The 26,593-nt window shown below is 38.0% G+C and overlaps 1 protein-coding gene across 3 annotated transcripts in view; it reads right to left on the bottom strand.

Annotated features, from left to right (window-relative positions):
• A1cf (APOBEC1 complementation factor) overlaps nt 1-26,593 on the bottom strand; it is an 83,610-nt gene that overhangs the window by 55,990 nt on the left and 1,027 nt on the right. For 2 of the 3 annotated variants that reach the window (NM_001081074.2, NM_001365078.1), the window contains exon 2: nt 3,178-3,321. The exons of the other annotated variant lie outside the window; for it this stretch is intronic. In NM_001081074.2, coding sequence (NP_001074543.1) covers nt 3,178-3,276 — 99 coding nt within the window. In that variant the 5' untranslated portion in view covers nt 3,277-3,321. The remainder of the gene's footprint in view (nt 1-3,177; nt 3,322-26,593) is intronic. 3 annotated transcript variants of the gene reach the window in all.

Below are 26,593 nucleotides of genomic sequence, written 5' to 3'. Positions count from 1 at the left end.
ATTTTGGTTTTAAGGATGTTGCATTGAATCTCTTTTCCCAAAGAACTTGGGTAAAATACAGAAGGATATCCAGTTATATTAAAAAAAAGAGGTTCCAATTTACACTTTTAATTCTCATAAGTACAAGCACACGTTGTTGCATCAGTTGCCACATTAAAGGCTAGCTTATGTTATTAAGTAACTTGTAAAATTCTATTTTTGATAGCTGTGTTTGCCCTGCTGGTGATAAGAGTGCCCAGCTCTTTCACCTCTGTGGTTTGGATTTTGATACCACTGGAAAGACACAGAAAGACAAATCCTTCCAATCAGAAGTTAGTTAACATCTTCATTTTTGCTCAGAGATTTTTTTTAAAACTGATACTTTCTTCTATTTTGTATTAGTCATTCCTTTATTCCAGCATAGGAACTGTGAACATCAGGAAGAGTAGGGAGGTATCCCTGAATCATTGAGCCGGAGGTTTTGTCTACTCTCCGTCCAGTTAGCTGTCCACCAGAAGCTGAGACGATACAGATCACAGATCAAGGCTAACAGTGTGGGGATGGACCTTACTGACGTTAGGGGAAATTAAGGTCCCCAGAAGTTAGGAAACTTGTGTAAGATCTTATGTGCGATAAGGAGCAGGTGAGACTACAGACCTCCTGATTGTGTCACATTCTACATTTTGAGCCCAATGCAGGACACATTTGCCAATGCAAAGCCATTTAATTCTGTATGTATTTGAAAACACAATAAAGTGTGTGTGTGTGTGTGTGTGTGTGTGTATGTGTATATATATATATATATATATATATACATATATATATATATATATAATTACTTTAGATTATATATACTAGAGCACCTAGTTTTTGGGATGTTGTACCTCCATATTATTAGAGAACTTCAGATCCAGTAATCATTCTAACAAATATTACTTAAGTAGTGCAGCGACTTTTGTCCAACAAGGTAGTTTTTGAATGCCTCCATACCTCTCTAAAGTGACCCATGGCTTATCTTCCATCCTCTCACGAGGTGGCTAGTGTCTAAATGAGCTCAGTGCAAAGATGTCTGGTCAAAGAAAGTGTGGCCAGGTGAGGGTCCCCGAGCAGTGCTATGGGGCTCTCTGCGATCTTACAGGGGCTCCCAGTGGCTTCAGTTTCTTAGTCCCCTGTGCCACCATTATTCAAGCACCTCCTCCCTGCTCTCTTTTGCTTTATCCATCCTGCTGCTTCAAGGTCAAGTGAGAACTTGCAGTTAACAGAGCAAAGAGTAAGCTGAGAAATACAAGAGGAATTCTCTTCCACCCTGATGTGTTTAGGCAAGAACCGGAAAGTTGAAGCTACGAAATTATACTTGACTGAAATCTTAGCATTTTCACAAGAAACCTTTTTTTCACTTGAATGCTCCTAAAATATCATTAGGCTTCCCCTGCCCTAAATTCTATCTTGCACGTGGTCTGTCCACACTGAGAATAAAGTTAAACTGAAACTCTACGCTGTAGGATCTCCCTCTTGAGTTTTGCTTGTTGAAGGCTCTGGCTATTTATTTAATCATTTCCTTACTTTCTTTGACTTAGGTCTGTGATAGCAAGGTACTCTTTGCTGTTCTCGACAGGTTTGTACACACTTCTATCCTAGGTGGACTTCCTTTATGTGCTTAAAATTGACCATTAGGTTTTAAAAAGGTTAAAATGTCTTTTCACTGTTGCTTCCCCTGAATAAATGTTTCAGGCTTGAGGAAAGCCCCACCCCCAGAAAACAAAACAAAACAAAACAAAACAAAACACAACAAAAAAAAAAAAACAAAAAACAAAAAAACCAAAAAAAACTGATAAAGTCACTTTCTTTTTCTACAATATTTACAGAAGAATTTGACTAAAATGTTTACAAAATTTAAAGAATTGGCTAAAAAAGGAAAGAAAAAAAACCCAACTCTTTTAAAAAAGAAAGACCACCTTTACAGCCAACTATGCCTGTTGACATGTGTAAAAAGAAATAACATGAAATATAATATATTTCTTTTGTAGACTAAGTTCTTTAGAATTTTCTGTGATTATTTTAGTGTGGCGAAAAGATACACAAATATTTAAACTATTTATTAATTTTAGAGATTAAAAACATTTACAGTTCACTAATTCTAAAATAACACAGCTTTTAGTGAAACAAATATCTCAGTGTCTCCCTTGACTTAATGAAACTTTAAAAAGTCACTACAGAATAAAAAAATGCATGAAGTACTTAAAAGTCCTGACTAGCACTCCTTATTGGGATAAAAATATAAATACTTGAGGCACTGTATCATGTATAATATGCATTTATGATTTACAGCATCAGTATAAGTAAATCTAGGGTATTTCCAAAAATCCAACTCTAGGAGAGCTAATAAAACCAAGACATGGCATATTCTGTCACTACTCACATGTAATATTTGTATTCTGAACAGTAGGGAGATTTGAGTTTATTGGACAAGTATGTAGGTGAAAACTAATGGTTGTTGGGTCCAAATACATTGTTTTATTACAAAAGGGGGTGTAATGTATTCTAATGAGATAGTTTTGATGATTCTAACACTAGCCTGCTCATTAATGCAGCATATATTCTCTAAAAGGCATTATCCCAATGGCAATAGTCATATACAAATAATTCTTAATAATTAGGTCTTTTTCATGGCCCTTGTATTTTTGCCTTTCAAAGGTCTAACATGGGCAGAAGTTGTCGTTAAATACCATAGACTAGACAAAGTAGAATAGCTAGGAAAAAAAAAAAGTTACCTTCTTGGAAGCCACATCTTGAAGTCTTTATCTGCAGGGACCTCTCTTGAAACCAAAGTGATTATTCCTGAAGTTTGTTCTCCACTGACTCCTGAAGTATTAGCTAAGGTCACCTTCACTAAAAACTGGGGATCCTAACCATGCTTTTGTATTCTAAAATGGCCTTTTGAAACTGTAATTGTCTCCATGACTGTGGTTAGCCGTTATACTTTCAAGCAACAGATTAAGGTCTAGTGGATAATACAGGTAGGAAGAGTCCAGATTACCTTCAGAGCTGAATGAAATATGCTATTCCCATCTTTCCCCTGAAAGACATTTACACAGGAGTCATACCAGGGCTGCTGGCTTTCTGCATCGAGGGATATTAATGTTTCCAGGACTCTGGATTTAGTGGTGAGTCTCAGCAGATGTCACAAGAAGTTCCTACCTGGACCAAGCTATATCCTGTGCGCTGGACCAGTGCGCGGAGTGCCGCTTCCTTCTGGGTGCCGCTCAATCCATCCCCGGATTTGTGATTTGATTCCATTGAGAGTGATTATCAGCAAAAAATCAGGTTAATTAGGGTTGCTCACTGAAACCAAATTTAAGATAAATTAAGTAAATTACTATAGCCAAGTCTACATTGCCCTTCAAGTGAAGGGCATCTTTAGGAAAGGTCTTTAAAGGAATCCTTAAGGTTATAGCTGCTAACTGCTACATTCAAACAAGACTGGACAACAGTTTGTTTTTTTAAAATCATGTGTTTATAATTATATATAATTTTTAGATGTTCAACCTTTTGAAATGAAAACTGAATTATATCCATTCTCTAATTAGAACATAGTCCACTCATTCCCAGTTCAGTTACTTTAAGATATCACTAAATATACAAACAGATGAGTTCATGCCAATTAAAAAAAGGGAAGGGATGTGAAAGGATATGGCTTAGCAGGTAACAGTGCTTGGTGCTCAAGCCAGAAGACCTGAGTTTGAATCTCCAGCACCCCCTACAAAACTTGTAACCCTAGCCCCATAGTGGCATCCCTGGAGTTTGTTTGCCACCAACCTGGCTCTGGTGGTATACAGCAGAAGACCTTGGTTCAAAGAAGTGAGGCAGAGAGTGATGGAGTAGGGTGCCTGATGTGTTCCTCAGGCCTGCAGGTGTGCACTTGCAATTCATATACATGTGCATGTCACACACGTGCATGTGTGCGCACATACACATACACACACACACACACACACACACACACACACACATACGGAAAGAGGGAAGGCAGAAGAAGAGAGGAGAGGAGAGGAGAGGAGAGGAGAGGAGAGGAGAGGAGGGAGAGGGAGAGGGAGAGGGAGAGGGAGAGGGAGAGGGAGAGGGAGAGGGAGAGGGAGAGGGAGAGGGAGAGGGAGAGGGAGAGGGAGAGGGAGAGGGAGAGGGAGAGAGAGAAATGGTAGGAAGTAAAAATTATGAGATTGAGCTTTGTCTGTCTATTCTGTGTTTTGCAAGAGACACTTGTCTATTTATTCCACAGTCAAACAAGACTGGTTAAAAGATTTTAAAATTCATTTGGGCACACACATGCGTGCGCACACACACACACACACTTCTCACAAGATTTTAGTGTTCACAGAAAAGTTTCTTTTTTAATTTTTATGTACTTTAATGAATGAGTGTGTGTGTGTGTGTGTGTGTGTGTGTGTGTGTGTATACATGCATGAAACACACACAGAGGTCAAAAGATAACTTGTAGAAGTTAGTTCTCTTCTTCCAGCATTTGGGTTCTGGGGATTGAACTGAGGAAGTTAGACTTGGCAACATGTGCTGAACCATCTCATCTATCCAGAAGCTATAGCCTTGCTTTTAATTTGATTAGGAAATTAGTGTCTTTTACATGATAGTGGTGATTTGACATTATGAAGCAATTCAGGTTAGGTCATGTAGCTTTACTTCTGTAGTTGGAGAACATACTGTTCCTATGGATACTAAAACATAGATAAGTTGATGCCCATATTCAATTTATAATCCTTATCTGTTGGTGCATACAGTTATAGAAATTGCTATGAACTAATCTTGTAAATAAAACTATAAAAACCATTTTTGAAGATTTATAAAGAAACTTTTGCAAGAGTTACATTTTACCTAAAGCTACTTTTATGTAAATGTTGCTAAATTTATTAAATGTCGTTAAAGTTACTGTTTAATCAGAAAGCTCTCAGGTTCTCCCATTGTTCGCCTAGCTTATCCTGGAGGACCAGGAAGGACTGGGGAATCTGATAAGGTTATTTCTATGTGCCTTAATAGTTTCAATGGCAAAGTCTACAGTCTGTCGGCTAAGCTGTAGTTTGTTTTTTGCTAGACTTCATCATTTCCATCAAAAAGGTAACAGTTCATAGTTACATGATGAATTCGCTGTTTGCAAAACCTGCCATGAGTTTGGGTTAATATTTAGTAAAGGTTATTAAAGACATTTTGACATCAGAAAGGCCTCTGTGCTCCATTGGACTACAGTGTGAAGTTCTGAGAAATTCTTTACGACATCTAAATCTCAAATCATTGCAATCAACACATTAAAACGAAACTCACAATTTGCAGCCTAAGGCACTTCAGGGATTGGGTGTGTTTTCTCCTGCCATGGCACTTGAGTGACATGTTTGACGTCCTTGGTTTAGACACCAGAACTCTCAAACAAAACCCATCCCAACCCAAAACAAAACAAAACAAAACAAAACAAAAAGGCAAAGCAAGAATAGAGTTGAGGAAATTTGTGGAAGAAGAAGCAGAAGTTGGGTTATGGGGTTGCTGATTTTCACAGTGCCTTTAGCTATCCAAACAGATAAACTGAGTGACAGGTAGACAGAAATCCAAGTCTGAATTTCAAGGGAGAGTTTCAGCTGAGACACTGACTTGGAGCTGACCTATGACAGATGTTTAGTCTTGAGATTGGATGAGCTCATGTAAGGACTGGGGAGAGGGTGTGTATCTAAGGCAGACCTGCAGATAACTCCAACTCAAGAAGCCAAGAGATAAGGAAGATCCATCGAAGGAGATCTAGATGGAACACCATAAGGATAAGAGCGCCAGGATGCTGAAGTAGTTTAGAAGCAAGGAAAGAGGTCTGGGAATGGGGGAGGTGAGCTGTCCAAGGTCCAAGAATCAGGCAGAATCTAACGTGGGAAGAGCCTTTCTGTTCTCTTTCTGCCTTTCACCGTTGTCTTCCTCAATCTCGAAACTGTCTCACGTGCAGCAATGATATCCCCCATTTACCCTGGGGCTTAGGAGAGCAACATACTGATACAGCTTTGGAAAAAAGCTCCTGGCTTGTTGTGCCACAGAGTATCATTAGGCATTGGATCGTAGCACTCATCAGAGGAGGCAGGCAAGGCAAGGCATCCCCAAGCACCTCCACTTTCAATTGCCAGGTTCTGCTATGGAAACTTAGGTAGGTCCGTGGCACAGTTCTGTTTGTCAGTGCAGATAAAGAGATAAAAATAGAAGTTGTTGGAAGAGGGTCAGGGCAGCATTGCAGGAAAGAATTAAATTTCCAGCTCACTCTGAATGTCAGGCTTTTCATTTGTGAATCGTAGTCAAAACAGGCTGTGGACAAGTGGCTGTAATGAAGATGAATGAGAAAACACTTCGGATGTATTCTGTGATTCTAGCACATGGGATTCAATGTGATTTAATATTTCTGCTAATAAGTCATAACGGAGGACAGCTGTGAGATACAGGGGCAAGAAAGTAAATCCAGAAAGGCCTTGTCGTAGTTTATTTTCAAAGCTGCTCTGATAAACACCATGACCAAAAGCAATTTAGGAAAGAAAAGGATTTTGTTTAACTTACAGGGTATAGCCCATCATTTAGGGAGTTCAGGACAGGAACTCAAGCAGAAACAGTGGAAGAATGCAGTTTCCTGGCTTGCTCACTGAATCCTGTTTAGCTTGTTGTTTTATACAGCATAGGTCTACCTGCTTATGAATGGTACTGCCCATGGTGGGCTGGCCCCTCATATCAATTAGCAATAAATATACATGCCCACAGGACAATCTGATGGAAGCAATTCTTCAAAGGAGGTTCCCTCTTCCAAGGTTATAAGGTTTTGTCAAATTACAATAAAAAAATAACCAGGACAAACTCCCTGGACAGTATTCATTTGAAAAATATGATACAAAAATGCCACGGCTCTTCACTAGCACTGCCTCGCTGCCATTTAACAGTCTCGGGCCAATGTCTCCATAGTCTCTAGGACTATATTTTTCTTAGCAATGAAACTCTTATCTCAAATATGTATGCCACTGAATATAGCTACATAAAAATAGACTCTGAGCCAAGTGTGATGGTCATGTCGGTTACCCAAGTCTATATGGGAGGCTGCAGCAGGAAAATCATGAATTTAAGGTTAGCCTGGGCTGCATAAGGAGACCCCAATGTTAAAAGAAAAAGAAAGCATTCCCATATATCCTTCTACTTCCATCCAGGCTCTTTGAGCCTCAATGTCTTTAAATAGAAAATTCGGATAGCAGTATATCTTATTTCATAGTCTTCTGAGGATTAAATATTAAGGTAATTATTAAATACTCAAAATGGTCCCTGGCATTTAATACTTGCACAGTGTTGGCTATTATAGCTCTACATAGCTCCATGTGGTAGATAAAGTCCCATGTCATCAGTATGGCACATGCTCCTCAGTAGCACATCCCATGTCTGCTTTCCCCATCCTTCACATGCCCTTTCTCTTAGCACTCACACGCTTCTTCACGTCTCCAGGCTCACTGCTTACACTTTCCCTTCCTGTGTCTTCTAACTTCACTGTTGGGTCTCATTGATTCCATCTGGATTTGGTTGAAAGCTGTTTGCTCCATGATGCTTTCTTTGACAACCTCCCTGGGTAGCATTAGATGCCATCCTCTCTTTGTTCTCAGGAAAGCCTGCACGACTCTGTACTGCCTCACACAGTGTTATAATGTTCCCCTGACTCTCATTCTCCCTGACCTGTAAGCATGATAAATGGAAGGGCTGTCTTCTACTTGTAGTTTGTGCCAAATGTGAAATGGGTATGGCCTGAGACAAACACTGGCAATGTATTTGGGAGGAGAGCCTGTTTAAAAGCAAAGACACTAGAGCTTAGAAAGTAAAAGCAGAAATTACAGGGAGAGAAAAAAAGGAGGTGCAGAGAGTAGATGTCAGAAAAGAGATGCAGACCGTGGATGTCAGTGTGCATCTTGATTAAAAGTGAAACGACATTGGCATAGCCCCACAAGAGACAGCTATGTCAGGGTCCTGTCAGCAAAATCTTGCTGGCATAAGCAATAGTGTCTGGGTTTGATGGTTGTATATGGGATGAATCCCTGGGTGGGGCAGTCATCTATTGGATGGAACACAGGGCCCCTAATGAAGGAGCTAGAGAAAGGACCCAAGGAGCTAAAGGAGTCTGCAACCCTATAGGAGGAACAACAATATGAACTAACCAGTACCCCCCAGAGTTGTGTCTCTAGTTGCATATGTAGCAGAGGATGGCCTAGTCGGCCATCAATGGGAGGAGAGGCCTTTGGTATTGCGAAGATCATATGCCCCAGTACAGGGGAATGCCAGGGCCAGGAAGCAGGAGTAGGTGGGTTGGGGAACAGGGTGGGGGGAGGGTATAGGGGGCTTTGGGAATAGCATTTGAAATGTAAATGAAGAAAATATCTAATAAAAATGCCTTAGAAAACAAACAAAAAAAGTGGAATGAAACAGTTATCCTCAACTTTAATGAAGAGTCCAATAAATATTGATTTCCTCTATACGAATTTCCTGTCTTTGGCAGTTTAGAATTTGGAAAGCGTAGTTCTGCTGCTCCAATTACTAGCCACCCTCTTATTTGATGCTCTGGAAGGGGTTGGACAAGAAAACTAAATGGGGAAAGAGACTGCGACTTGATCAGGAGTGGAAGGTCCTTCTCATTGCGTGGGAACCTCAGGGCGCTGGTGACACCAGACCCCATGTGCATTTGAAGTTGTTGAAGGTGTAACTTGCTGTTCGAATCTCTCTAAGTCATATCAATTTTTTCTCTAATGTTTTATTGTGACCTGGTCATGCATGATATAAATGAGGGGTACAGTAACTATTGTAAAACATGTACAAGTTGTTTTGAGAAGCAATTCAGTTCCAGATTGCACAGAAATGAAGGGGTTGTGATAAGAATCTCTTGGTGATGTGAAATAAATATTACCTTGCATTGCTCAATAAAAGAAGTATAAATTAGTTGCAAAATGGGACTTAGAAAAATGTTTACAAATGAAATCAATAGTTCATTTGAGTTTGCATCATGAAAGATAGAAAAAGAATATGCATATCCACACATTCCAAAGGTCTATGTGGCGATTACATGGATTAAAAAAATAGACACCATGCATTTGGAGAGGAAATGAAGGGTGATACTGGCAAGGGTTGAAGGGAGGAAAGAGAAGGAGGGAAATGATGCAATTATATTTTAACTTAAAAAACTAAAAAGCATTTTAAAAAGTCTTAATGTATCACCTTATTACTTCAAAATATATATCAGTCAATTAATTAATCAGAACAACCTTTCTGTTGTTAAGGCATCTGTTAATGTATGATGCATTAATTTGGGTCCAGATCATCTTGAAATAAAGAAATTAAAGTTGTTTTAGTGACTATCAATTGTATTTATAATTAAAAAAAAAACCTCAGTAGTAAATTTTATATTGGTTGAGAACACAACGACATTTCAACTTCTGTTCTTCTTCCATGATTTTAACTCCCTGAATACTGTTTTTTTTTTCTTTTTTCAACTCTCACAGAGTTTGAAAGAAAGCTTAGACATTGCCCAAGTAATTAGTGACAAGGAGATATTGGCATGAACAGTAATATAATACCGGTTGATATGCCAGTCAAAGGAGTCACAAGTGCGGTAGACTTTTTGGGAAAATAATTGGAAGATAAGTTGTAAAAAGAGTGTGTGGTCAAATTTCATTTATGTTAAATTTATATTCATAAGGTTGTTGATTATAAAAGGCTAACTGGCTAAACTGGGTGGTAGAAAAATGAATATATTTTTTTATCTTATGATATATGGCTTCTAAAATTTACAATATAAAGATTCAGATTTTGTTACAATGTGAATACTTGGTGAAGTAGAATTTTCATTATAAAATTGGGTCAAAAACCCTAATCTGAAAAAAATTTACTGAAAACAGAAACCACTGCACATAACTACTCAAGAGAAGAAACTAGGAAATGATCACAGTTGACCAATAGGGACCAGAGACAAAAATAGAATTACTAATCAAAGTTCTATAGACTGGACACGAAGAGTGAGAGGTGACAGGAGAGAAGAATCAACTGGACGGCTGCAGGCCTTATGATCAGGCAGAGAGATGTGAATTCTTCAAATGAGACAAGAGTCCATATCACAAGTCAGAGACTTCTTACAAGTGGGTATATTGCTTCTAATAATTAAAAAAAATAGATGCAATGGTTTATTGGGTATTTACTTAGGAAAGTGTGATTTTATTTTTATAAATTTGTTCCAAGGATAAATCAAGGTTTTACATAAACTAATAACTGTTGACTTGAATTGAAAAACACTTAATGCTTTTTTCCAAACAGATAGTTTTATTAGGCATATTTTAAACATTATTGAAGAAATTGGGGCTGGAGAGATGGGTCAGTGGTTAAGAATATTAACTACTCTCTCAAGAAGATCACCATTCAGTACCTAGCACCCATGTCAGGATGCTCACAACTCCAGGGGGATCTGACGCCCTTTGCTGGGTGTAAGTGCTTACACACACATCACACATACACATAAACAAACAAACAAACAAACAAATAAAATGAATATAAAAAAGAGAAAGGAATAATTGTTTCATTACAGAAAACCCTTTGAAGAATGGAAAATGATGTAAATCTATGAAATTATTTGTGGACATATCACATCTTTGATAAAAACCACAAAATACATAATAAATCAGAAAACTAAGAGAAAAAAATCACAGATGAGTTTAAATATGGACTATCAGCACAGCACCAAGATTACGAGACAGCATCAATATAAAACACAAAGATTATTGAGTATTAGGGGTTCTATAAATTTAATTCTCTTCATTAATGAAAACATACACGGATTTCATAATAAACAGACAAGTGGTACTAAATAAAAAGATATCTATATTAGTTTAAAGAAAATGAAGATCTCCATGCATTAGGAATAGAACTCAGTGTCCTTGTATTGATAAAGGCACCACACAGGTGTAATATCAGGGCAGTGTAGCTGTTCATTATTATTCAGAATAAGCCAGTCAGTTCAATAACACTGTAGTGCAGCTAGTCAGAGAGCACTCCGAGGGTAAGAATGAATGCTTGCTAAGAGAACAAACAAGACACCAGGAGAAAATCTGACCAATAAAGGGAAATAATAAACATAAGAAGTGCCCGAAATCATGTGAAGAAAATGATAAAGTTTAGCAGAAAACCCTAAAGAACAGTTTAAGTGAAAAGTGTATTATGTCAGGAAATCTGTTCTTCCACATCTGTCATATTTAGATTCTATTATTTTAAAACCTGAGAAATTAACCTCATAATTCTTCTGGCGGTTAAAATACATGTGATGGTTGCCACAGGATTTATTAAACACATGGAATGATCTTGAGCCAGCTTACCCAACAGTAAGGAATTAAACACTCCCAATAACAGAAAAATCCACGTCACGGAATCTAAAGCCTTCATTTGTAGTTGTTTTGAGATTGGTGTTTGCCAAAAGGTGTTATTTCAGATCACGGGAGGGGGGGGGTCAGGGACAATTTGAGAAAGAGATAAATTTGGACTATCACCTAATAACCTATGTCCAACTTCTAAGAGGATTAAAGAGATAACCTTTATAAGCATTATGTAACTACCAGAACCCAGAAGAACAAACTCATACTCTGTGGCATGGAGTCTTTCAAAGTAAGTGTAAAATCCCACATGGAAAGGACTGCCAGATTTAACTACATAAAAATCACAAGCACACATAATTGTAATGTCACTCTGGCAGCGACTACAATAAATGGTTGGCAGATAAATAGTAGATAAGAATGATATCTGTAAAATGCAAACAGCAACAACAACAAAAAACCCCCCATGCTTAAATCATTAATGGAGAGACTCATCTATCAGTGGACAGATAAACAAAGGGCAGAGTGGGTCGAAAGGAATAAAGATAACTTAAAAACTTGTCATTTATATGTGATAATAATATTTTTACAATATTATTGTCACATGTAAACCACAATAATAGCAATAGTAACATCACCATTATCATCATCATCATCATCATAAAATTAATTATTTTGGTTCTTTTGAGATAGTGTTCATCCATGTAGCCCTGGCAGTCCTGGAACTCACTCTGAAGAGCAGACTGTCCTGGAATTCATAGAGTTCTGTGTGCCTCTGCCTCTCAAATGCTGGGATTAAAGGTGCATGCTGTCACCACCATCACAAAGCTTACAGATGACAACCTTTTGTGACCAAGTTAAAATGCCGTTACTGCTTTTTGGCTGTTATATGGAAAAAAATTTAAATAATAAGTAAGAATAATAAGCAAGGCCAACATGCTGTGTTTCACATTTAAAACATGACTTATTCTTATCCCCATAAGAATTCTGTGAAGTAGGTGTTAGCATTTCTACGATTAGTGGAGAAAGCAGTAAGCCAGAAAGAGAGAAGTTAGTTGACATGCCCAAGATGCCGTGGGTAACAAGTAACAGACAGACAATCTGAAGCTAAATGTCCTAAGGCTCAGATCTCTGCCCTTAATAACTAAACTTTTCCTAATTGACTTTTTTCTAATGAAAGAAGTAGGTGTGGCTTGGGGGAACTACCTTCAATTTGCTTAAAGAATTAAGTTTGTTCCATAGCTCTTTAGCTCTTCTAGACTATAGAAAGTCAGACAGAAGGAAGTCAACTGTGGACCAAATGCCTGATGTTGTTGTGTTGTATGATGCTGGGTCACCAAACCTACAGAACCTTGTACAACACTAAACATGATGGCCCTGAGAGTGGGGTCTTGTCCTCTCTGGTCAGTTATGCTTGTGAGTCACCGTGTGGTTGTTGGGAATTGAGCTCAGGACTTCTGGAAGAACAATCAGTGTTCTTCACCACTGAGCCGCTTCTCCAGCCCAGGTAGTTGTACTTGTAATCCCTCTTCCTTACCCTGCCTCTGTCTCTTATTCTTGCTACAGTATCTTTGATGATTCTCATGGCCAAGGAGTTGCTGACAGCATTCCATTATTTTTGGAGAGCAATGTTGAAAGGCACAAGTTTCTAAAGAAACAGCTTTTGCAAGGATGTTTTGGGCCATTAGTCACTATGGTTATCTCTTGCTTATGCTTAAAATCCACACACCATCTGATTTAGAATCATTTGAGGTCATACTTAGAGTAACTTGAGCTAACAAACCCCAAATGCTGAGAAATTGCACAGTAATAAAATATTTACAGGAAAAAACTGCATGGGTGGGGGGGGGGACCACTGGAGCTATTGACTTAGAGTTTACTGGAGAAAAATAATAAGCAGATATCTCATAGACATGATATTTTGTATGTTTTATACACACATACTCACAAATGTATGAATGAATATAAGTATTTACTTATTCATTCATCCATTCATTCAAATTTGTTCTAAGTCAAGGCATTAAAGCATGCATAGTGAAGAGGAAACATATTTTCCAATTTTTATTTAACTTTCTTACTGTGTTAAAATAATTTTTTTCACTAAGGCACAATCTAATTCCAAAACGTTTCCAGAATTCTTGAGAAAAATTTAACATAATCAGATGGTGCATTGATTATCATTTTTGCAAGTCAGTCCTGATATATAGATTTGTTTTTGTGTTTTTGTTTGTTTGTTTGAGGACAAACTTTAGGTAAGTAGAATCATCATTTTTATTTAAAAATCTGTTTAAAATTATATAGTCTGTGGTCCACTGGAAACATTTTTAGTTAAGTAATAGTCTCATTAAAACAGGTATTAGAGAGACAGGCTTTTTTCTGCTTCAAAGATATTTCACCATTTAACTGCGTGAAACTTCCTCTAGCTATCAAAGAGAAGGTCTTTAAATCTCTCTGATTTAGCTTGAAACTAAATCCTACAAGGGAAGAATAGAAGAGGAAGCATTAAGTTCTCCACATCCCGAAGCAGGAGGCATGAGACTTAACTGTGATCTTAAAGGTTAGCAAGTGCCATTCGCAGCACTGACTCTCCCTTTCCTCTTCTTTTATCAGCATCACCACAATCATCTGCTCAGAGATTGTGTCTAGCCCGAGTGCATTTCTTAACTCTGACTTTAGTTGCTTGCTTTAAGGCCTTATCCTTGTGCCATGATGTGTACTGGTCCTTACTATTATTCACCCGAGGGTAACCTCAGTAGAGCTGGCTGATAACACATACGAGATAGTAGAGGCCTTTGAAGAGAGAACAGACTCCTGGATGGAGTCAGCTCCTCTTAGGTGTTATCCCTTCTCAAGGTGTATGTGGTATATGTTTGTGTATAGTGTGTGATGTGGTGGTGGTGGTGGTGGTGGTGGTGGTGGTGGTGGTGGTGTGTGTGTGTGTGTGTGTGTGTGTGTATGTATGTGTGTGGTATGTATGTGTGAGTGTGTGTCTGTGTGTGTTTGTGATTCAATTCATCTGTAGAAACGATATAAATCGTCCCTTGATAACAGCACTAGGCAATTGAGTTAATAATAGCTCATTGGAGCTCTAATATAAATACCATGTGTGTTCAAACAAAGTAACTGAGAACAAATGAATGTATACTGTCAAAAAAGGTTGACACATAAAAATGTATTGAAAAGAGGATTTGAAGGAAGGTAGAAACTAGATCACAGAGGAGAAAATGAGCCCACATTTTCTCTAGTAATTTGTTGTCGACATATTCATGACTTTCAATGGATAATTGGCTTCTAAAATAATCTCATTCCACTAGATCATTATTAGATCTGGCTCAATTGATTTGGGCTGAATTTAGTCTCAATGAAGTCCAACTAAGAAGTATTTTTATTAATACCTGAATAAAGATATTAATATAAACTTACAAAATGGTAATCTGTAGTGGTGTTTAGAGGGAAGGAAACAGCTATGAAGAGAGAATGAATAGCTCAAGTCAGGAAACTTTCACATGAGTCCAAAAGGATAGGAAAGAGCCAAGTACCTTACCTTACCATACCTTAGAGGCTTTTAACAGTCTGTGTAGCCCAATACCCTGGATAGGAGCTTCAGCGAGCCTACATCCTGACTATTCTTGATTCCTATGTACACATATTCTTATTGGATGTTGTCCTTTTTCACAGTCTATGGCTAAAACAAGTTCATACCCACTCCATAATGTCTTGAGAGTAGCTATGTGCTCACAGACTGGCAATGACTGTGGATGTCTATGCACAAGGACAAATGAAGCCCTGGTGACCAGTGGTGACAGTAACGCATGCTGTCTATTTCTCCTTTCTTTTATGATTATCCTGGAAACAAAAATCCCTTAGAAAGCATAACAGGAAGATCAGATACAATGAAATGGAGATACTCAGACACAACTACTGCTCTTTCAACATTAAAAATTACAAAGGGAACAGTGGCTTTTAAAAAATTTTTAGTCCAAGAAAAGAGTTCAGAAAATGTTAACGGTAGAAACTGCACTTATTTCGTTTAGGAAATCTGGGTGGATGATTGGAGATAAGAGAGTTTTAGGATCAGAAAACATACGTAGTTTTCCACTTCCTTTAAGTTTATCCTGTGGTTAATTGTATGGGTCAAATTGTGTGGCTTGTTACAGAGATGACAATTCGAAAAGCTCTATTTGTTTATTTAGTTTTGCTCTGAGATGGGGTTCTATGTGCAGCCTAGGTTGTCCTGAAACCTGTAATCCGTCTGCCTCAGTATCCCTATGCTGGAATTACATGCATGGTTAACGCCCACACTTTATTATTGCTTGTACTTACTGAAGATATTTATTAAATAAACTCATGAGTAAAAACATCACATAACAACTCAAAATAATACTTGCCTATTTCTAAACTATACATCTCAGTAAACTTCTGTACAGTTAGAATGGCTCTTCCGATGACACAAAGCTGTGTCTAGTCTTTGACACTTTCCCTATCAATTATATCTGTATATGTTTATCCATCATACATAAAAGAAAACTACTCTGACGGTTGAAACTATAGGAACAATTACCTTTATATCTTCTTTCATGACACGGTGTGTCCTTGCGCCTGCAATCTGTCCTTCCTTATCTACTATTACCCCTTTGTGGCCTCCTTTTTAAATGCTATTATACCCAACTGTCTGCTTCTATGTATATTACAGGCTACGATTCACATACAAGTAAGACCATGTGTTTATGTTCCCTTTTCTTATCCATTTTCCTGCAACTATTCCAATTCATTATTTCTACAACTGAATAATAATCAATTTTGCACATGCAACCTCTCAGATCATTCCAGACATAATTTGTTCTGCTTTACATAATTTTACAATCATGCTGCATGATATTAAAACCCAGAGTCTCTCATCTAATATTGATTATTATTCATGATTATGGTGCCATCATTCTCGATTGACTGATGCTTGAAGACTGGAGTGCTTTCACTTAACACTTTGCAAATTTGGGTTAAGTTAATTAAGCTGTTTCTTCCTTCTGAGTTCAGGTTAGGGATGCCTTCTCTACAGAGGAACAGTAGCAATTCACCAGGGTAGGGAGAGTATGACTATGCATCGTGGAACTTGGCAAAGGGTACTCAAAGCTTACTTGACCTTTCTCCTGTATCTTTTTAGCGAGGGGGGCTCTTTCATCTTATAAATTAATAATAATGTAACTTAAAAAAGAATAGAATACTTTTTCTGCCTTTAGGAAACAACTAGTTTACCATAGTTAACAGGGACACAGTTTTTTAGGAAAAACCTCTGTAAAAAAGTGTTGATCACTTAATCTCAGTTGGAGAACTTTAGAGACTTCTTCGATTTTAGATAGTCATCTTTGCATGCAACACTGCACTTAGAAAAAGATAAAGTTACATGAGGAGGTGCTGGCACATGCGATTTAAGTCAATTCTGAGTGTGTGTTGTTATAATAACTCCAACTTCTTCAAGGGTGAGTCCAGCATCCAGATGCAACAGGGAAGTAGGCATCTGTGTATCACTTGTGACAGGAGGATCAGTCTTGTGTGTTTTTCACAAGAATGGTCAGCTGCTAACTAATGTGGAGCTAGAGGTGGAGTGGAGATTGCTTAGAACAATGTTTAGGACTGTTGGAACAAGACGAGCTGCTAGAATTCTTGGTAGCAGAAGGGCACCACTTAGTCCCACATAGAAGGAAGAATTTTCTTGGTGTCCCTTAGTGGATACTGAACTGATCCAATTCTTTCGATGCAGTCTTGATGATCCACTTAGCCATCCACCCCCACCCTATCTTTGACATTTGGTTTTCTCTTCTGGGGTATGCTCTTCATGAAGTTTCTATGCTTTTGCAGGGGATTTTGGGACAGGATATTGTATTTAATACCTGCATTTTTGTAACACTAACATTAGATGACTAATAGTCATCTTTTAAAAGAATCACCTGAAGTTTTATAAGTAGCTTTGAGTGTGAAGTGGTTTTGGTTTCTCTGGCTGTAACTATGTCAATAACAAAGCCCGAGAGATTTGAACTCTACTGTAAAGATTCATCTTTCTACTTTGCTTGCTTTAATGGTTAGGTGCAAATATGGTATGTGTGTGGAGTCAGAGGATGATTATCAGAAGTCTGCTCCACTCTGCTACCTTGTGGGATGTGGATGTCAAATTCAGGTGATCAGTCCAGCCCACAAGTGCTCTTGCCAGCCCCATTTTAGGGATTCCCACTCAGGTATCTTAAAGAACCACATAATAACATTCTCAGGGTGACACCAGTTCAGGTCACTACACATGCAACATGTGTTTGTTACAGTGAGAAACATGCTGGGATCAGTGTCTAGTATATGTGATGCTCCCTTGACTAATAAGTTAGACTTGTTTAATAAGTTAACACAGACACCTGCTTCAAGTCCTTCATTTTACTCTCTCCTGCACTATTCAACTTTCCCTTCCCTAATCACCATGACACATAGCTCAATCTTGTTTAGGCTTTGAGTGCTAGAACTCAGTCTGCCTCCCAACTAATTTGTTTCTCTAAGAAACATATGAGAGGAAATTTACTCTACTGCTAAATGACTCATACTCTATTCAGACTGGAGAAGTCACAGTTTGCAGCATTTGGGTCTTCATTTAAAGTCCCAAATGAAAGTTGGTCTCATCCAGGACTTCCTGTATACACACAGGGCTAGTTATTCTTTCTAGTTGGAGAAGGCTGCGTTTCCCAGGAGATAATTTATCTTCCAGACATTACAAGAATTTGGACGTGAGGTAGCCAAGTCCTTTATGACAATTGCTTCATGTGTTCAGTGATAACTCTATGACTAGTCCTGCCACTGTGTAAACTATACCTTTGCACACACACATATTTCTTCTGTGAGTTGAACTTCTGAGTCCATAAGTCACAGCTGAGTTTCCTTTAACTGAGTTTCTGTTTGTCTATGAATCTGATCATAGAGAAGAAAGCGAGACTTAATGAAGAGAGAGGTCTTATTAACATTGGAGGATCTACGCCACCTAGAATTGGCAGACAACCAGGCTGAATTAGAGATGTGTACAGTGAGTGGTAATCCAAAGCAATGTCCCACTAGAAGGCTTCAGTTTTGAATTCTGATTACTATTTTGAAAAAGACATCCTCTATTCTTGGGACATTCTTTTAGTTTCTCTCTGTCAAGAGATCCTTCCCATTCCAAGCTGCAATACTGTTTAGAATCATCAGACTGCTCTTAATTTGCAAGCTGATGCGTATGGCATGGCTTGTTCTTCATGTTCCTAAGCCTTAGTTTCTTTATTGGAAATATGATATAGTAATAGCATCTATTTTGCAGAAGGGTTAAACTGGTTCACCAAAGTGCCTAGCATGTGGAAGAGCCAGGGGAGAATGTTGAAGTTAACTTATGATTAATACCACTATTCTCATAATTACAGCTTGCAAGTTCTAGTTGGTTAGGAGTAAATGTCCATATCCTGCTGGGATTGTGTGTGGGGGTGCCGTTATGCAGCTTCAAGAAAGAAGATTTGAAGATTTGTCTGCCAACATTGTTCATTCCCCCATGGTATCAGATTTAGATTTCTGACTTCCAGAACAAATACCAGAAGCAATAGGGTTTGAGTACATCTAATAAGCCGCTTGCTTCGTGCTAACAGCCCCAGCAGAGTAGATAAGTGCTATTCAGAAGCCCAATAAGACAGCGAAAGTGAAGATCACTAACACTGCTAGAAACAGAAAACAATTGCATCTGTCTGTAATGGCTTGCACTCTCCCAACAGTCTGTTAGGAGATTTTATGATTGTCTATGCTTCCATTTCTCCCCCTGCATCCTTCCATAGTAACTGAATGGTTCAGTTTGTTTTAGGGCTGCTTTCCTCTGAAGCCTCTTTGGAACTGGCTTTTCAGTCACCTTGATATATCCTTAATTTATTGTTTCATTCAGTCTCTGACTGATTGATAAGTCAGTTGATAACTACTAGAATAGCTGAAGACCTGTGAATCACTAGTATTCTACATAAACAGGTAAAAATTTTCTTTAACCATCTTGAATCCTTGGAATGGTGAATCATAACTCATTTACTTTAAACGAGATCATACTAAAATGAGCATGAAGAAGTTTGACATTAAACTCATTTAAATTCTTAGGCATGAAATACTTTAAAACCTGCAGAAGCAGTAGCCATCCAGTGTGGGATGCTTTTACAAGAATTGCTGGGTACAGGTTCCCATCTTTAATCTTAGTTGCTCACCAGAACTAGATGATAAGAGTCTATTTCTGATGACACCACACACACACACACAGACACACACAGACACACACACACACAGACACACACACACACAGACACACACACACACACACACACACACACACACACACACACACACACATCTCAAGTTGTAACTGAACTAGATACTTCCATTCTGCTGTACAGCTTGAAAGTGTCAGAAACTGCTACTTAGCATACTAGCAGAAAAAAAATATATCAATGGTCTTACTCAGTTACCTACAGAATGAGCTATTATATTAACCTATCAAAAATATGCTCACATACACATTAGTGGTGTGACTGTTATGGGGCTAACCAAGTACTCTCAGGATGTAAGGTGAGGCCTGCTCCACAAGAGGGAATTTATGGTTGGCGTTGTAAACTTGGTTAAAAAGGAAAACAATACTATTCTGTTTCAGGAGGTCACAGATCCTGGAGGCCAATTTAGTACTGATCTTTAGATAAATAGACTTACCACCAAGCTGCCCTCTGCACATGTATACTTATGCACATGACAAATGTTATTCTTGCTTCTAATGAGAGAAACTTCTCTCTTCCATGAATAGCAGTGAATGAAGAGACTCATGACTGCCCAAGATTTTAAGAATGATAGGTTGAAGGCTCATCCCTAAACATACACTTATATGACTCCCTCTGTGGCTCAGAGATTATTCTGGAAGAAGGTATGGGAAGCATATAGAAGCCAGAATATAGGGAGAAGAACTGCAAAATGCTATTCTATAGAAATGACATGGCCATTGTAACCATGAAGTCACACCAACTACAGTTATTTGCACTGGGTCTTCATAAGACAAGCTTTGCAAACAATCAGTTATGGATGGGGAAGAAGCTTACAGGGCCCTATTCCTTACTTCTGAACTGATGGATTCTGGGAGAATGGGATACAGTGTTTTCAGTTGTGCCCCCATTGATGAGCCCATTAGTCTCCAATGCTTATTTCCAAACTCAGCATCATAATAACTGTCTAGTGGGCAAACTCGGTGGGTCACAAACAAAACAAAGTGACTTCAATGTGACAAAATGATTAATCAGGACAAGGATGAAAGAGACAAAAAGATATAGGGACAATGAGGAGTTTGGAGGAAGGATAGTTAACACTAGAGATGTTTGAAAAAGCTATAAAGGAATCCATTTTTATAACCTTCACATAACATATATAAACATATACACGTAGTTATATAAAATAGTTAAATGTTACTCTACACAGAGGATGAAGAGGATGATGCCTTTTCAAAAACCACAGCCTGCCCTCCCTGCCAAAGTCTAGTGCTAGGTGGAATACCTTGCCTTTAGTTGTTGATCAGAGGTATCCCAGAGACCTCACAAAGAATAGAGGATATTGACATTGCTTAGTTGCCCAACCGAAATGAATAAGATACTTTTCTGCTGGCGACATCATGCACATTGTATACAGAACATAGAGGAATCAAGTCAGTACTGACTAGGAAGCCTCCTTTCAGTTGGAATGCTTTCATAGTACTGGAAGGTGCTATGCAGCCTAGGAGGGAAAAAAGTCATTCAGAGTCTTAGTTTAGCTTGGAATCCTTGAACTGGCATGGTAAGACATGGTACCATAGTGGCACAAATGTTATAGGTGTAACCAGCCACTTTCTGACCAGAGTTAAGGCCTGCCCCACAGAATGAAACTCACGCTTTGTACTGAAAACCTGGCCAAGAACACATGGTTGGGGAACTCATAAGCTGGAGGGTTGAATCTGACACTACTATTCTGCTAAACTGACATAGTATCAAACTTCCCTATAAATTTATATCTTTCTACTTGTTGATTAGTGTAGGTCTCTCTCAGACTTCATCAGAAAGTTCTGTTTTGTAGTGATTGGACAATAGTTTATGTAGAAACTCACATCTGGTCACAGTACAGAGAATAAATGACCTTAGAGTGACAGCTACAATTGTGACCTATATATCACGCTCACTCCTCATTACTTGGGGACCATTCTAGAAGAGGGGCAGAAAAATTGTAAGAGAAGATGGTGGAGACAGGTCAAAATAAAAAAAAAGTGACATGATAGATTGCAGAATTTATGAACTCAGCAGTTGTAGATGCCTGAAGAAAACATACAGAAGACCTACATACTGCACAAGATCAATCCAGTCAGTGATCTAGCATAGAGTGAGAAGGACTTCATGAGCCTCCCAGCCTTAACAGAGAAACTGTGTACAGTTGATGGCTTCTCGAAGAGGCAGGTTTTATTTATTTATTTATTTATTTATTTATTTATTTATTTATTTATTTATTATTTTAGAATGTGGCTCATCAGAGGACCAGGCAATCTCTTGATGGATGGGATCTCTTATGTATGTCATGGAAGATGCACCCATGAAATCTCAATAATATGGCATATAAACAAGGCCAGAACTGACATGCTTATGTGGATTGTGGAAATCTCCTAAGGCTCCATCCAGAGGTGGAGAGCTATTGGCAAATAATGGCTAATGGGAAAGGTAGAATCAGTCTTCTCCAGGGATCAAATCCCTGATAGGTCATCCAGTTCAAAGTGGTCAGGTCTAAACACATATGAGCAGCACTAAAGGGGCTCAGCAGCTTGTATTTGTAAGTGTGTGTGTGTGTCTAACTATAATAATTATGGAACAGGAAGTCATGACTTCAATAGGAAGTTGCGGGGACATGGGGAAGAGTTGAAAGGATGGTAGGGAAGATAAATGATGTAAGACAGTACTTGTGAAATCCTCAAAGATATCTAAATAAATGCATAAATAGAATTGTAAAAGAGGAGGTATGGCTTCTGATAGGTCAACCATCTGTGGACAGTCTCATACCCAGATGTGTACGGACAGCACACATTTCATTTGATCGGTTATTAGGTATTACATTTTTAAAAAGGACATGAAGGTGAGGGTTATGGAAGGTGGGAATGGGTCATAGAGGAATTGAAGGTAAATATGATCAAAATACAGTGTATACAATTTTCAAAGAATTAGCACTAATATTTTTCAAAAGAGAGAGAGGTTAGGTTGAAAGCAACCTTATGTGTGTGTGTTTGTGTGTGTGTGTGTGTGTGTGTGTGTGTGTGTGTGTGTGTATGAAATTGTCAAAGAACATACATTTAATTTATAAAATTATTATTATTGTTATTATTGTTGTTATTGATTGTTGATTATTGTGTGCATGTGTATGGGTATGAGTGTGGATGTGTAAATGCCAGAGGAGAAATTTGGATAGTTAGTACTTGCTTTTCATTATGCATTCTGGGAATTGAACTTGGGGTTCCGGCTTACATAGTGATTGCTTTTACCTGCTGAGCTATCTTTCTGGCCCTGAAATACATTTATAAAGTAGAATATTCCATGGTAACAAAGTACAAGGGTAAGGAATTCCCATACTCAGACCTAGTGTTCTTTAAATCAATAGAGCATCCCAACTAATAGTTATTTCCTAATTATTGAAGGAAGTAAAGTCATTACTACCAAATTGAAAAATAGGATTTTATAGACTTGTAATTGAGTTTGCTTATTTAGACAGTCAGTCTGGTTAAATTGTTGTATGGTAATTCTCATTAGACATATTATTTACTGACACAGAGCACTCTGCAAGTATAGGGAATTATCATAACTTTATGACTATGTCCTCTCAGTATCACTAGAAAACAATCCCCAGTAGAACAAGCAAGCCTGGAACATGTTCACATGATTGTGAACACTGGTACACGTAAAATTTCCTCCACAAAGCCATAAAGAAAACACTTTGCTTAGATATATTTCAAAATGTCAAAATAGACAGTTGCATATGTCAGCATAGTTTAGTGAAGACAAAACAATAGCGAATATACATGGACATCTGAATTTGTAGGTTCTCTACCCATAGATTCAGCCAACCACAGATTAAAAATATTTGGAGGATGGAGCTAGAAAACTGACTCAACAGTTAGAGCACTGACTATTCTTCCAGAGGCCCTGAGTTCAATTCCCCATCTTGAGTTCAATTCTCAGCAACCACATAGCGGGTCACAACATGCTCTCTTCTGTTGTGTCTGAAGACAGCTACAATGTACTGATATACATAAAATTCATAAACAATTCTTTAAAAAAACCTAAAATTATTTGAAAGAAATACATCTGTCTTGAACATAAACAGGCATTTATCTTGAATAAGATATAAACAATTCAGCATGAAAGTCTTTAATAGTGTTTACAATGTGCAAGGGACAGGAAGTAGCCCCGAGCGAACTAAGAGTATTTAAAAGAATGTGCAAGCATTGTGTGTACACACTGCACTTTTTTCTATAGGAGACTTGAATATATGAGAATTTGGGTACCATAGAGGTCCTGGGCCCAATCCCCAAACCAATTATCAGTGTGTGACTATATTTTAGTCTTTTATTTGGAGTCATCAGAAATATTCAACACAAAACTTTGGTTGTATTAAATTAAAATGATCAGCCCTAAATTTATTCAAGTAATGCCATATGGTCTGAGTCGGTTGTATTTATATATTTAAGAATATCTATCTATCTATCTATCTATCTATCTATCTATCTATCTATCTATCTATCTATCTATCTATTTCTCTCTATCTATCTATCTATCTATCTATCTATCTATCTATCTATCTATCTATCTATCTCTATCTGTCTGTCTGTCTGTCTATCATCTATCTATCTATCTATCTATCTATCTATCTATCTATCTATCTATCTATCATCTTCCCACCCTACACACTCACACACACACACACACACACACACACACACACACATATATACAGGTCATATATTTGAGTAAGAGCAATGGGAGGAACTTGGGAAGGATCGAGAGGAGGAAAGGGAAGGGAAAAATGACGAAATTTGAAAAATAAAATTCTAAATAATCTTAAAAGCCATAGCCTGTTTGGAATAGGGTTGATGGCTTAAAATGATAAATCATCTTTCCTGATCCATTTGGCAGTAAATATTTGTTAATGATAACTGACTAGATTTGCAGTCTTAAGCTAAGGGACAGATGGGTTTTGATGTTGAATATGCATGGTCACCTCTAGAGTGAGGCTTCTCTTCCAACTGCCTTTCCTGAGGAAGTTTGGACTGTTGGAGTTGCACTTGAGAGAAACCTAGTTACTGTGTCCATGGATAAGATAAAGCAGTGTTTATCCTCTGTCGATCAATACTGTCTTGTTTGAACTTTCTGAGTCGTGTACAGGCACATGTGGTAATGAAAGCCATTGGGCAATAGTACCCAAAGTATTACCCAGCATTCTAAAGGGATACCAGAGTTTTTTGATAGCTACTGAAATAGTTTTTAAACCATCTGTCTGTGTAATAAAGTTAACATGTACAGTGTCAGAATGTCAGAGTGTGAAACTATAGATGTCAATACAGACATGTTGAATTTTTAGTAGCAGCTTTGAGAAAGTCTCTAAAATGAAATTTATCCTGTTTGTAGTTTTGTGTGTGTGTGTGTGTGTGTGTGTGTGTGTATGTGTACAGGTTCCAAAGAAGTGCGGTGGCTTTTGTAAATAATGAGTTTCTTTATTTATATAGTTTTCTATTTTAATGGAATTGTTTTGAGAAAGCTAGTGGGTGGTAAGTTTAAGTTTTTCTGAAAAAAAAATGTTATTAATGGGACCATGGTAGAAGAGGTCAACTGGTTCCTAAGCACCAGTGCTCTACTTAATAATATTTATAATGTCCTGTAGGCACATCACACATCCATTTCACATCCGAGGAATCTGAGATCTCAGGAACTCAAGTAATGTGCACAGCTTCACAGGCCAGGGAGGTCTGGGGTAACTGTTCCAGCCTGATTATGTCTGTAAAAGAGTATGGCACTCTTTCTGGGATTAATTTTAAAGCCTTTAATCTAAGCATGGCTTTGTGGAGGATTGTGAAAGAATGTGATTTCTTGGAAGGTTTGGCTGAGATCAATCCAAATGTGGAGATTTCCATTGATCTGCGCATTGCAAATAGGCATGGGCTGCAAAAATATTTTACTCTTAGCCTGTAGCCTAACGAGTAAAATTTTGGAGAGATGCTGATAGACAAATGCTCCTGGAGGAAGAAGTTCTCTCTAAAGGAAGGTTAGGAAACTGCATTACTTGTTCTTTTGGCTAGTCCCAATGATAAACACCCATGTACACAGAGTGAATCCTAGTGACAGGGTACAGAGCACCCATGTGCTCTGCAAGTAGACCGCCTGACTGCGTAACCTGGCTATGTCACTTGCCTTTAACATCAAGTCTGTTAAATAATTTGTCTGAGCCTCAATCTAATAACAGTATGATATATAGTAGTATAGTATAATGATAGTATTAGCCTCATACGGGTATTCTAAGAATAACATGAATTTAAACTTAGAACATGTGCTTAGAAATGTGCTTGGTAATCTAACACTTAACAATGATTACTGTTACACTGAAGAGCACCCAGATGGTAAGATGGCCTGCTCTCTGTTGTCTTACTCAGCTCATTTGATTGACTGTTGGAGACGCATGTTTGTGACTCCCTATGCTCCTCAAGTGCAGTAGAGGTAATGTTGATATTGAAACATCACAGGTTAACTTGTCTAGTTAAAATGGCTACCCAAGATTTTGGATCCATTATGGTGTTCTGTGAGTGTCACTTAAAACAATCTGTTTGTAGCCAACTGTATTTTATCTTTCCCCTATATTTAATCCATAGTAAATTGGAGCATCAAGCTGTATGCACTTTCTTAAGCTGAGAAGTACCACTATTATTCCAGAAAACATGGTCTTAAAAATAAACCAGGTGTGTCTACTTCTCTGTGTCAGCCAGGGAACTCCTGATTGTTTGGACAGGTAAGTGACTTCCCTTTTATCTCCAGATTCCATTCCCTGACAGTACATGCTGCTGCCTTTTACTTTAGTGTTTCAAGCTAGACCAACTCAATTTGATTCTCCTAAATTACAACTCGAGTGGGAATTTACTAATATTTGGCTTACAA

Source organism: Mus musculus, chromosome 19 (assembly GCF_000001635.26).
Source record: "Mus musculus strain C57BL/6J chromosome 19, GRCm38.p6 C57BL/6J".
NCBI lineage: Eukaryota > Metazoa > Chordata > Mammalia > Rodentia > Muridae > Mus > Mus musculus.
The sequence above is the reverse complement of the archived record's forward strand: the minus strand, read 5'-3'. Positions and strand labels throughout refer to the sequence as shown.